Source organism: Panthera tigris, chromosome F2 (assembly GCF_018350195.1).
Source record: "Panthera tigris isolate Pti1 chromosome F2, P.tigris_Pti1_mat1.1, whole genome shotgun sequence".
In the NCBI taxonomy this organism is placed as follows: Eukaryota; Metazoa; Chordata; class Mammalia; order Carnivora; family Felidae; genus Panthera; species Panthera tigris.
In genome coordinates, this window is record NC_056676.1 from 21446118 (window position 1) to 21459553 (window position 13436).

The window sequence follows — 13436 nt, forward strand, 5'->3', positions numbered from 1 at the left end:
TCAACTATGTTACAACAGAATTAGTATTTATTTTATACCAGACATTTGGTCTCTAACCTCTTCCAAGACTGAGTGTCCTCATCCGTAAAATGGGCTTGGCAGTAGCAGTTTCAGAGTTCTAATGTTGAATTAAACAAGTATGGGGTACACAGGAAATTCTTAATAAGCCGGGCCTCCAGTTGAAAATGCTAAGCTTTATGCTGTCTTAAGTGTTCATGTTTAGGCTTCTGTGTACAATGTGGAGTAAAGCTCAATGTCTTTAGGACCTGTTCTAGCCCAAATCCATATCAGACACCGGTGTTAAGAAACAATAAAAATAAAGTAGTGAAACCATGAAGCTGTTGGCTATAGGTATCTTGGGGAGTCCTCCCACAAGGTGGAATCATGCTTGGGACATCAACACAACACTTACTTGAAATGTAAGTTTGGGGTATGTGGTTCAGTATTAACAATAGGACTATACTGTCTATTTTTAAAAGGGCATTCAATGAAAAAAATCAAAACTAGTTTTCTTCAGTGAAATTGAGGAGTATGGATTTCGTTTGAAAGCAACTTTGAAAAACGCATTAAACAGCAACAACAAAAAAGCCAGGATGGATATTTTTAACAACAGCCGAATGTATGGTCACATACCAGGGACTTCATTTTCCTGCTATTACACTTTTGCTTTTCTCTTCCCTAGCCAGGCCTGTCATGTACCCAGCAGCCTCTTTTTGTTCCCATCACCTTTGTTACAAAACACTTCCTTATAATGCCCGACATGCCTGCTTCCCACAGCTAGAATTACATGGAAGGTGGGACATTCTCAAACTTTTTTTGTACATATTGCTGTAACATGCCCTAATTTTGCATTATATCAACCAGATCCTGTATCCCCTTACTGAATGGCCTACTCATTGGGTCGCCTAAGCTACTGTGACTAAGCTACTTCTCAAGTATCTGGTTCCCATAGAGACAGAAAAGCTATCACATGGTCAGGCATTCATTTCTTTATATGCCTGTAGAGTAAGGAAGGCCCAACCACACGCTCCCTTCACAATGCTTGGGGACGCCACTGAAACTATGTTCCAAGAAAGAAGGCTTGCCCTTCAACTGCCTTAAGACTTCTCTCCCTAGTGCCTTGAGGAATGAAAAGGGGGCAAAGTTCTCCAATGAGCTTGGTTATTATCACTGTTTGGAAGGATCCTTGTTGAAACGCACAGTTTTACAAGGCATGATTACCAGATTTGAGAGCAAAATCTTCCCGTCTGTAAAGTTCTCTAATAAAGAGAATAAACAAGCTTCTTTGCATGCCTCAGGCTACAACTCAACATCCTCAGCAATGTGTCTTCAGAAGGGATGCCACATGACATCGAGACAACAGGTGGTTAGCACAAAGAGGGTGTTCACAAATATTTAGGATGAAATCACACTGAGAGTATCTGAGGAACTTCTGATCCTGAGCTGTGTACTGTCACTAAACCTGTCATCTGAAGGCCTGTCCATTTCCTCGTGTCCCAGGCTCACCTTCCATCCACCTTCTTGCCTGATCCAAGTGGATGTCTTCCCCATCTCAACAAATACATGACTAAGCTGCCCAGCAGCTCAGGGAAAAACAAAAACAAAAACAAAAACAAAAACCTGGGAATGATTTTTTCACTCCTCTTTATTACTTACTGTGCACCAGCCCAAACCAAATCCTTTGCAAATCCTATTTCTCTACTTGCAACAGAATCCAGGATCCAGTGAGTTCTCTCCATCTCTATTGCTAGTATATCGGGTCACCCCCAAAACCACTCTGTTCCCCAGTCTTCTCTCCCCATCATTAATTGTCCACAGGCAGCCAAATAATGTAAAAATCTAAATCAGATCTTGCCATGTCTTCCCTTGAAGTCCTCCAATGAGTTCATATGCCATGTGTAACGACATTGACCCTCCTGACATGGCTCACGCTTGCCCTCATCCCGGCCCACATCTTGACTCGGCATCTCCATCACTGAGCTCAGCCACCTGGCCTCTGTCCCTCAAACATCAAACCCTTTCCTGCCCTGCCTTCATTGCTTCCTCTGCTTAGAACTCTCTCGTGATGGTCACATTACCAACCAGCCTTTTAGTCATTTGGACCTCAGGTTCAAATCAAAGTCATGCTCAGGAAGACCTTCCCCAACCAGGCTTCCTGAAATTAGTTTCTCCCTGACCTCTGTTAACTTATATTTAAATATTTCAGATCACCTATAAAGACTATAGACACTTGGTTTTTGGAAATTATAGGAGATAAAACTTTTCATCACATGCCTTAGTATGAGAAAACTATACAAACTAACAAACAAAATACTATTTGATGCAGCCTCAAAATACTAATGGTTGACACTTTTAAAAATAAAATTTGTGGTACTTGTTTTGTTTAGATATCGTTGAGAATCTGAATAAGAAAGTCTAAGCTGCCAGGGGTTTCTAGCTTAGGTGTGAATGCGCAGACCAATAATTTGTGGCCAGGGACTGACATGAGGTCATTAGGTCACGGGATGCTCACCATCTTGCCCTAAGCTGGCCCTTTTCAGTGGTGAACAAAGCCTTGATCAAGTCAACTATCAATCTGGCCTTTAATGAGAAAGCTCTTAAAGACTGGAGACTTTCTGGATGGTTTTCAAATGCTGGTATTCTAAGCGGATGCTCTTTTCAATACTTTTGTGTGAGTTCCAGGAGCCAGCTTTCTTCCTTAGGAGTTAGTTGGAGGGACCTTAAAATAGTTAAGAAAATCTTTGAGATTCTTCCTACTAACCACACATTGACATTTCATCTATTAATTTTTAGCTTTTAAGTAGTAATTTTTGTAGAAATGGGAATGGTAATAGTACTCATAGAGGGTACAAAAAAACAAATACAAAAAAACACCACAGCTAATATTTACTGAATCCCTATTATGTGCTGGCCACAAAGCAGAGACTTTGTTTGAATGACTAATTCTGTGGCTTTATTTTTTTTTTTAATTATACTATATTTTTGTTAACTGTCTTCTTCTCATAGAAACTCTAACCATAAGATGGGGCATATTGTGTTTTACAGATATCTTATTTCTTCTTATTAAATTTTTTCATGTTTATATTTGGAGAGACAGAGCACGAGTCAGAAAGGGGCAGAGAGAGAGGGAGACCCAGAATCCTAAGTAGGCTCTAGGTTCTCAGCTGTCAGCACAGAGCCCAACACAGGGCTCCAGCTCACGAACCATGAGAATATGACCTGAGCCGAAGTCATACGCTTAACTTACTGAGCCAGCCAGGTGCCCCCAGATATCTTATTTCTAAATTTTTTTTTAATATTTATTTATTTTTGAGAGACAGAGTGAGACAAAGTGAGACTGGGGGAGGGGCAGAGAGAGAGGGAGACACAGGATCGGAAGCAGGCTCCAGACTCTGAGCTGCCAGCACAGAGCCCAACGCGGAGCTCGAACCCACAGACTGTGAGATCATGACCTGAGCTGAAGTCGGACGCTCAACTGACTGAGCCACCCAGGCGCCCCTCTAAATAGAAATCCAAAGGGTGGAATATTTTGGAATATTTTTGCTCTTACAAACGTGCATATTTTCCAGCCTTTTTGGGGGGTGGTATATGTAACTTCAGGGTTATGAGAAGGAAAGCTTCACTATAACGCTCAATGGATAGTTCATCAAATTTCACTGTCAAACTATACCTACAGGGCAGGCACTCAATATACGTTTATTGAAATAAGTATTGTTTGAAAGAATGGGTACCGGGATAAAATCTGTAATGAGAGCATGATGCACGTTTTGTGTTTTAACATTTAATTGCGATGAACAACCAGAGTCACCAAGACACAAGAATTCAGTTCCTAAGGCTCTGAACCGATATCTTCACAGATTTAAAACCTGTAATATTGTTTCTTTAATGATGGAAAAAAATGAGAAATATCGTATTCACATATTCAATTACCTATAGCCACTTTAACTAACATGGTTTTGGTGTGGGAAAGGTTCATGAAGCCACCAAGGAAGAGATCAAAAAGAATTTCCAAGGATTTGGGGAAACCCGAAAACAGAACACCGAGGCTGAATTTCTACTCACGGAAGGTTGTCTGTAATATTATTTTTTACCTACCACACCAGAGGTAAGTATTGTAACAACTTAAACATTGATGTATTGGTCCTATTGTCATTCAGAGGGCCAGTTTTATATACCATTCACATAGATTTAGCTCATAGCAAAGCGACTTTTAAAGACATTCTTAACAGGTGTTTTGAAAATAAAATACTAACTCGGCTAATCACTGAAGACAAGAACATGTGAAATACTGGCTCCCCCGAATATGTTGTTGCGAATAAAAACCAACAAAATTGAATGACTCACATAAAAAATATAAAACAAAATATTTTTCCATATAACCTATATGAAAACGATCTCCTCTTGCTCATTTATATGTTTTTGCCTTACACATATATCTGTATCCATAAATTCAGTTGTTCTCCAGTTCATATTTTAAATTTATTATTTAAAGTTAAACCACATCCCTGTCTGGATAAAAGTTCAATTCTAGACATATATACTCTAAAGAAATTAAAAACTGATGTCTCTCGGTACTCACCCTCCCATATCTGTTGGCATAGGACCCAGTAAGCAAGGAATGGAAAACAATGATTGTCTCGTCCAAGTCCCAGATGAACACCCTCTACAAAGGAAGAACCAAATCAGGATGTCTTTCCCTTGGTTGAGAAACCTGTGATTCAGTTAACTTCAACATAAATAAGCATAAATAGGGTTGAGGGAGCATTGTGAAATAGAAGACAAAAGAAAAATCTGAATTTTTAAAAATGTTTTAAAATACAACTCTTGAAATAGAAGACAAAAGAAAAATCTGAATTTTTAAAAATGTTTTAAAATACAACTCTTCCAAAGAGTATCTCCCAGCTTTTCTCCAGTTATAACCTCAGATGGTGTGTAGAACAATTATATTAGTGACATCGATACAAGCATGGGCAAGAAATAATAATGTATGTCCTTTCTACTTCTGAACTGAAGATTCACAGTTCTCCCTTCTGAAAAAATGAAAAATGAGTTAAAACTAGTCTGTTCACAACTTATTGAGACAGAGCGGGGGCAATCAGTCAAACATCATTCCATTTTTCTTTTTCTTATCTCTTCTCTCTGCTTATTAAAGTGTTAAAATAACAAATCTTAGGTTTCATTTTTGTCAAGCCAACTGTTAAAAAAAATGCACATAAAACCTAAAACTTCACATCATCTACTCACCTTATGCTACCTTTGGACTGTTATCATGCAGTTGGGTTATATATTGTTCCTGCCTGTTTTCTTCAGATTATAAAACTTAGGCAGACACATCACATGTGCTCTTAACACACTCTTGAGATATTTGGAATTGGATTTGAAGGAATTCATTTCAAAAACGTCTTTGAGATGCCACAAAGGCTTCTGAAGCATACATTTCTTCTTCTCCTTTCCACTCACACCAGTATATATTCATACACATAGTTCTGCTGGGAAATTTTCATCTTTTCAGCCAAAATAATGTTTCCCACCATCAGCTTTCACTTGGCAAAACCCAGAAACTTAATTGCAGTGGATTCAAAGCTATGAAATCTACCCTTTAAGGTTTTATTTAATCCCTCCTGCTTTTGAATTCCACCAAAACAGGTCTCATAAGACAATTGCCATTTCAGTTTAGAACATCCCAGGTTTTCCTTTCTCATATACCTAAGTGTGTCTTTAATTTTCAAAGTGGATTTTATTAATCACTTTTAGTATGACACTTAACTGAAATGGCAACGATATAGAGCAGTACAAGAGAATTTTGTTCAAGCAGAATTACATACTTTACTGTATTTCTTTAGAGAGAAATAACCGGATGCTTTGCACGTAGTTAAAATGGAAGAGAAAACAGAAATAATTGTTTTTACTTACAATCAACATGAAAGAGGAAAAAAAATGCTTTACTTACAATTAACATAGGGAAAAAAAGCAGGGACAAAAGCATTTGGGTATCTTGATCACAGCGTATTTACATGGCATGTGTACAGAACCATCATTTAACTACCAAGATACCTTGTTATTTACTAGGTCATTGTCAATGACATACCTCAAGGTCAGAATCTGGGGGAGGTGAAGGATTATTGTTTCTTCGGCCCCGTCCACGTGACTTCCCATCTGAACCTCGACGCAATCGATCGGAGTCTGAATCTTTAATGGGTGTTGATGGGCTGTGGATTGTACTGTACTCTGCAGAAATACAGGAAGGTCTTTTATCTTCTGGTTCTATTACCATGGTGTCAAGATCAACCTTGTTTCAACTCATGGGGAAGTCTGAAGAGCAAAGCGCATTTCGTTCTGCTCACATTCATTACCTTTTACTTGCACTGATAAAAAATGTATGAGATACTTGATTCCAAGAATGCACTCTTTTGAAAGAAACGCGTGATCAGAAATGAATAAAATTTAAGTGAAAGTGTGGAAGACAGCAGGTGGAAAACTAGTTGCCTAGTTTCTCTTAGTGGTTCTCCACGAGTAGACAATGCTCCCTCAACCCTATTTCCACATCCATCTCTCTCTCTCATTCTGCAAACAGTGTCTGGCCATGCTGAGAGGTTCACACATTTGCCTTACTAACCGCTCTCCCACCTACAAAAAGGCTCCTGGTTCACAGAAAGAAAAGAAAAATCAGCTCTGGGGCAGGAAAAACCAAATCACCAGGCAGATTTTTCTTTGAAAATTTCAAAAATCTCCTTTTTTCCCCTCATTTTATGTGAGAACAAGGGAGTGATAAGATAAGGAAGAATAGATATATGGGCAATGCCCATACTCTGCACAGCATCTGTCTCAGTCTCTTTGAACCAAAAGTCTCAAACAGACAGCACATTCAAATTGCTCACCTGGGTAACTCAGAGAAACCATGGAAATAATTACATAGGAAATACAAAATAAAGAACAACTTCCAACCAGCTAGAAGAATGGCTAAGTAGTGACTGTGGAGTTGGAGGAGGGGGAACTCTTACCCTATTTCCAAATGAACAACAATAACAACAAAAACCCTAATACTTTTTTTTATCTGATGTTCACACATCAGACAATTTCTACTCCCCCTCCCAAATTCCAGATGTGCCCAGTGTGTTGCCTCTCCTCCCCAAACTCTTTGCCAGATTTCTCTCCTAGATATGGGTTGGAATCTCTCAGGCTAGTATGAGGAATGGTAATTCTCACTGAGATGCTGTTGATACTAAATCTCAGCAAATAGAAAAGTATTGAGGACAAGTGAATATCTGGTAGCCTTTGTTATTGTACTATCGTCCTCAACTGTACCAACAAGGCCAGCCACGTGTCCAACCATGTGGTCTCAATATTACTTCCAAGTTTAAGCCTTACGAGTCTAGATGGATAGGAATGGACTTTGACAGAGTAAATTCCATTTCTAAATCACATGGAACAGCCCTATACCTCTTGTTTAATTTTAAAACCTCAACAGATTCCTATCACTTTTAGATGAGACTTTATGTCCTCTGCAATAGCAAACAAGACAGCAAATTTCCTCATATAGACCAGTCACGGATCCTTGTACCAAGACGCCACCATAATGGCACAGTTAATTATGGCCAGAAGGTCCAGAACAACTCCACTCCCTAGGTCGACATACGTAGTTACAAGGGATGCATTTTTGAGCTCACTCACTCACCTTAGGAACTATTAGAATACAGTGCTGGCTGGTTACAGTTTAATGTTTTCGAAATCCACATTAGATCTTTTTCTGGCGGAGGCAGATGACTGTGGCATCTTCTCCTCAAAATTTTCCAAACCAAGCATCTGTCTTCCAAGTTTTATAGAGAATTAGGAGCTCCAAATAAATATGTATTTTTAAGGAGCTCAGTGCGTTCGAAGTTGTGTTTGGAGGAAAAAGGCTCGACCTCCCTTTTCTTTGACAATTCTGTAACTACACCTCCGTGCGAACCTGGACAGCCACCATCTAAGACAGAACGTGTGCCAATCTCTCTATAGTAATGTCAAAGCAGAGCATTTGCTTTCAACGGTCACAACTGGCATCTAAATTTGACTCGTATTTCGAGTACTTGACTGCAAAGTCCATCTTGAACTGTGAGCTCTCCAACCTTTGAAGTTCATATTTGACAAGAAGCTAAAAGACATCAAACAACACATCTTATCACATTCTATCTCTTGCCTTGACTTCCAAGTAGTTTAGGGTTAATTTTGTCCTCCAAGTAGTTGACCTTACTTAGGTTTTCTCAGTCTAGATTTCCTATTGATTGCCAATTCCTTTAGTTCTTAGTGTGTATTTCCTTATCCTTGTGTTAAACCCATTTAAATCTTTAAAAAATAATATTCCATCCCCCCTTTTTTGGAAACAAGTGATAATTAAATTGATCACTTACTTCTATAAACCTCCCTACCAAAGAAAAGAAATTCAATGAGTAAAGTATACAGGTAGATTCTTAAATCATCTTATCTAAAGTTTTTTCAGGTGGAGAAAAAGCTCTAAAATATGAACAATATGATACCTTTAAATATTAACACACACACACACACACACACACACACACACACAACCTTACAGGCCTCAACTTATTAGAAGGAAGATAAAATTTAATAATGCAAGCCAGATTAAAAAAAAAAAATCTCTTCCTCTTTGTTCTATGAGGTGGGATTAAATGCTTCTACTCTCCTAACCAGCTTTGCTGACTCTAACTATTCTCTTTCCTTCTATTAGTACAAAACAACTCAACAAATAATTTAATCTTCTAATCCACTGACATCTCATGTTTCATTAAAACCCTTTCAAAATTATTCAACTTTACCCCCACCGAGATAATGAATGTAAAAATACTCAGAAGAGCATTTATTTCCTCTAACAATGATTACATGCCTACACTCTTCCGGGCACTGTACTAGGAGGCTGAGGTATAATGATGTGCTATATAGATATGGTCTCCTTGGAGCTTAAAATTCAGAGGAAGGCACTGATTTGTGGACAAAAATAAGAGATTAGAAAACAACATAGAAAGGGCTATGGCATGGGAAAGGTAGAATGCTGAGAGACCACGGGGCAAGTCTATACAACACAGATTTACAGGATTATAGAAGCTTCCTGAAGATGGAAGACAAAGCTACCAGTAAAAATGGAGTATAAATGTTCTCCAGAAAGGCACATGTGTGTTGGTGGGGGGAGGGGAGAGAGGGAGACAGAGAAAGAGAGAGAAAGCATGCGCATGAGCACGTTGAAGAACTGAAAAAAACCCAAAAAACAAAAAACCAAAAAACAACCAATCTGACTGACTCTATAGAGGAAGGGTACAGAGAAGAGGTGGAGTTACAGGCAAAGAATTCAGCAAGGGAGTGATGGGAGCAAATTTACACCTTAGATAGAGGACTCTAGCCAGTGTGGCGAGGTAGTGGAGGCAAGTGAAGACTGAGAAGGGGAGACCAGCCAGGAGGATAATTCAGTGACGGTGTTGGCAGCCCATGCAGGTAGTGGACATAGGGAGAGCTACAGATTTGAAGTGTCACTGAGAGGGAAATCGATAACTAATCAGATAAGGGAGGAGGAGGTGCTCATACCAGTGGGTTGGCAACTGGGAAGATGAATATAACCATGAGGTCTGGGATTTGAGAAGAAGGGCTTATAAAGAAGTGTGTAGATGAGCATTTAAAGTCTGCTTTGGACATGTTGAGCTTGAAGAATCTGTGGTATTCATGATGTCCAGCAGGCTGTTAGACTGCCCCATGAGGGATGGGTTTAGGTTTGGAAATTGATGGCACATAGAATGCAGTTAAAGAAATGGCTGCCATTAAAGACATGGAGTGTGTGCAGAAGGGACGGGCAGGGAAAAATGCGTGCGGGGTGAGGAGGAAAACCAAGGTCAGTGTGTTGTAGAAGAAAGGGTGGGTCAGGAAGGAGACAGTGATCAATAACTTCAGATCAGCCAAGGGATAAGGTAAAGTGAACACTGAATCCAAGCGAACTTTGGATTTAGAGTCAGTTAAGATCTTGGCACACACGGCAAAGTACAGATGTGAGAAGTATTTAGGAGGTAGATTGGTGGGATTAAAAAGGAGAGCTCAGAAGGTACAGGAGTAAACAGGGGTAAAACTCCTGACATGCTACTGAAGACCCTAAAATGGCCACATTCAATTACTTGAAGTTCTTCATGGTATTTCACTTCTCTGTGACCGTGCTGACCACTGGCCCCTCTCACCTGTGAACACATCAGAGTAATGTGACTTCCCTTTCTTCTGCTTCTCATCCTAGCACTCACGCTATTCCTTCTGTCTCGTTACAGACCTCTTCCTCTACCTAAGGCTTAAATGTGAGTGTTTTTTGTATTAGTGATACTCAAAGTACTGATCTGGGACAAAACAAGGAGCTTCAGGATGTTAATTAATGCAATGCTTCCTTCATCAAAAGTCTTGCTAAGATTAAAAAGGAAAGTTAAACAGCGTGCTTAGGGATGCAGTTGATTAATCCTCATGTAATACTCAATTAGTGGATAGACAGCCAGTTGGTGGACTATATTATGAGCAGCAAATACACTGGAATTTTCTCCACGGTCCTCTTATCTCACTACAAGCTCTCAGCAGTGTGTAGTATTGATAAGAGGGATTTCAATGATAACCTCCAGGTTGATTATTCTAAGGCTTCATCTCCTGATCTGTTGACCTGAATATCCTCATTTGCTAGACCTCTCTACCTGATTTTCCATGGGCACCACAACTAAAGTTGTCCCCAAATAGAGCCTCCTTCTCTCTTAAAGTGTCTAATTCAAGGTACCAACATACACTCAGTTTTTCAAGCCAGAAATTCCTTATTCGCCCCATCAAATCAAGACTAAGTTTTGTGTATTTTACCTTCTGAATACTTTCATTCTAAATCCAGGCCCTCATCAGCCCTTTCTTTGATTCTTGTAACAGGCTATTTTCTTTTTCTTTTATTTTTATTAAAAAATTTTTTTTAATGTTTATTTATTTTTGAGAGAGAGAAAGAGAGAGAGAGAGAGAGAGAGAGAGAGAGAGAGAGAGAGAGAGAGAGAGAGAGAAACAGAGCGCATCAGCGGGGGAGGGGCAGAGAGAGAGGGAGACACAGAATCTGAAGCAGGTTCCAGGCTCCGAGCTGTCAGCACAGAGCCTGACGCAGGGCTCGAACCCACAAGCCTTGAGATCATGACCTGAGCTGAAGTCAGACGCTTAACCCAACTAAGCCACCCAGGCACCCCACAACAGGCCGTTTTCAAACTTGCTACCCACAACCTTCCAATTCTGGCCTATACCACCATGCCAAAAACCTTTAAAATTCTTCAGTGTTCCCAAATCCCAGTGTGGAACAGGAAGGACAGTCTGATTTTAGGACAGTGAGCTGTGGACTCAAGTGTCACGTTTCATATCACAATCCCACTGCTTGTTAGCAGTGTGACTGTGCAAGGTATTTACCTTCTCTCTGACTCACTTTTATCATCTGTAACATGGTAACAAATGAGATAAAAGACAACCAATACGCATGTAAAGGTACTTGGAACTGGGGCATGGCACTAACACTCCATGACATTTGCTACTTGGAAAAAAGAGAAGTTCCACCGAGTCACTCACAGACAGCCTTACCTCCAACTTCTTTCTCCCGTTCACAGTGTATACTTCAGACAGACCCACCTATCTCAGTCCTCTGAATTGTCAGGCTGTTTCATGACTTTGAACATGCTGTTCCCTTTTCTTAGAATGCTTTTCTCAATACTTACAGCCCCTCCCCTGGTCTGTCTGTGAAATTCCTATTAACCCCTTAAGATCAAGTATCTTTGTGAATTTTCTATCTAAATCTGAGTTCTTGTTAGAGGGTTATACAATTTTTGCAATCATTTATGTTCATGGTGGATAATAATTTGAGTTATTTTGAACAAAGGTCCATCACCCCCCTCTTGGAGGACAGAGGCTGGTGGTATTTATTTTGTATTCTGAGAATGCAGTTAGAGCCTAGAGCACCGAGTACGTGTTAAAAAAACTGATGATTGAACAAATTGAGGGTTTCTCAAGCTTGGCTTTTGCTCTATTAAATCTATGAAGATTACCTAATTATTCCTACCAGCAAGTCCAAATTTTTAAAACTGAGAAATAGCTGTAATTATTTTTAAAGCTTATTTAAACATTGATGTTTACATATTGAATCATAAAATATTAAAATATACATAAGATCATTAAAATTCTACATTTGTAAGTATTACTGAAGAGTTCCATAAATCCTTCAATATTGAAAAGAAAAACAGAGCTGGAACTTCGAAGATTCCATTTAGTTCCTCTTGGCACCTCTGGTCCCTCTGAGCTCATAACTCCTACTTGGGTCTTAGGGAAGTTTCCCTGTTTTTTAGTTGTCAGCCTCCTGGTCTGTCGAGTTGAGGGCACAACCTAGATTACTTAACTTTAAAGTTCTATCATCTATGATGCACAGTATTCACCAAATCTTCCTAAATGTTAGCTTTTAGTCTTTCCCTCTTAAATAGTCACTTTCAGACCAATCTGTATAAAATACCTTGGCAACTCAGAATCCATCAGGGCTTACTGCCTACTGTACAAATTCCTTACCTAGTTTTATTTCTCATGTTGTCTCTCCACATGTTAGTTCCTTTCCTATACATATAGCCAAGCAGTTTTCAAAACGATTGTATCAATTTGAATTGTGTCAGTTTTACTACAGCCTTACACGTAATGGTTATTACGGTTTTAAAGAAGTCCTTGCTATTTTATCAGGTGTACAACAGTAGTGATTTTCATTGGGACATCCTGGAGATACTTACAGATACGTGCTTTAAGAAGTCTATTTCCATTTATGAACTACCCCAATCTTCTGCAAAATTTTTATATTCCTTTACTGATTAGTATAAAAGTTTTAGCCTCTTTTTCATATTTGCAGGCACTTTTCCATTCTTGAGAGCTCCTTAAATTATGCTGATATTGTCTTAAATTATGTCTTCCTTTATAGAAGTTTTTTTATTTTTATGTAGTCCTGCTGCACAGCCTGTTGGCCTGGTTGGCTCCTTGAAGATTTAGGGATAAGCATTCTCATTTATTCTAAGCAGAGCAGAGAACTTTTGATCTAACTTTACACTCCTGGGACTATATATGCCAGTGGTAGTTGTAAAGGAAGTAGAAGGCAGGCATCCTGCGAGCTCCCTTCTCTGTGCTTTGGGAGAATAGAGGCTTTCCTCACCCATTTCTAAGTTTAACCGAGGTGAAAGATTATTCCCCTGAAACAGAGTCAAGTAACCAGACTCCTGGTGGAGAGGAAGCTCTTGCCACATATATAATAGCATTGGGTTGAGGCCAGGGAAGCTACTGTCTCTGGCTAGACCCTGAATCTACGCCAAGGCGATCCCAATGACAAAAGGAAGTGCAGAGCTTGTTGGGAAATCCTTATAAAGATTATCTGAATTTCATGAACATGA

The 13436-nt window shown here is 39.4% G+C and overlaps 1 protein-coding gene across 1 annotated transcript in view; it reads right to left on the minus strand.

The window, feature by feature from the left end:
- The window catches only part of EYA1 (EYA transcriptional coactivator and phosphatase 1), a 169644-nt gene that overhangs the window by 73767 nt on the left and 82441 nt on the right, over positions 1-13436 (minus strand). The window contains exons 10-11 of the mRNA XM_007084782.3: positions 6089-6228; positions 4580-4663 (exon numbers count right to left, since the gene is read on the minus strand). Coding sequence (XP_007084844.1) covers positions 4580-4663; positions 6089-6228 — 224 coding nt within the window. The remainder of the gene's footprint in view (positions 1-4579; positions 4664-6088; positions 6229-13436) is intronic.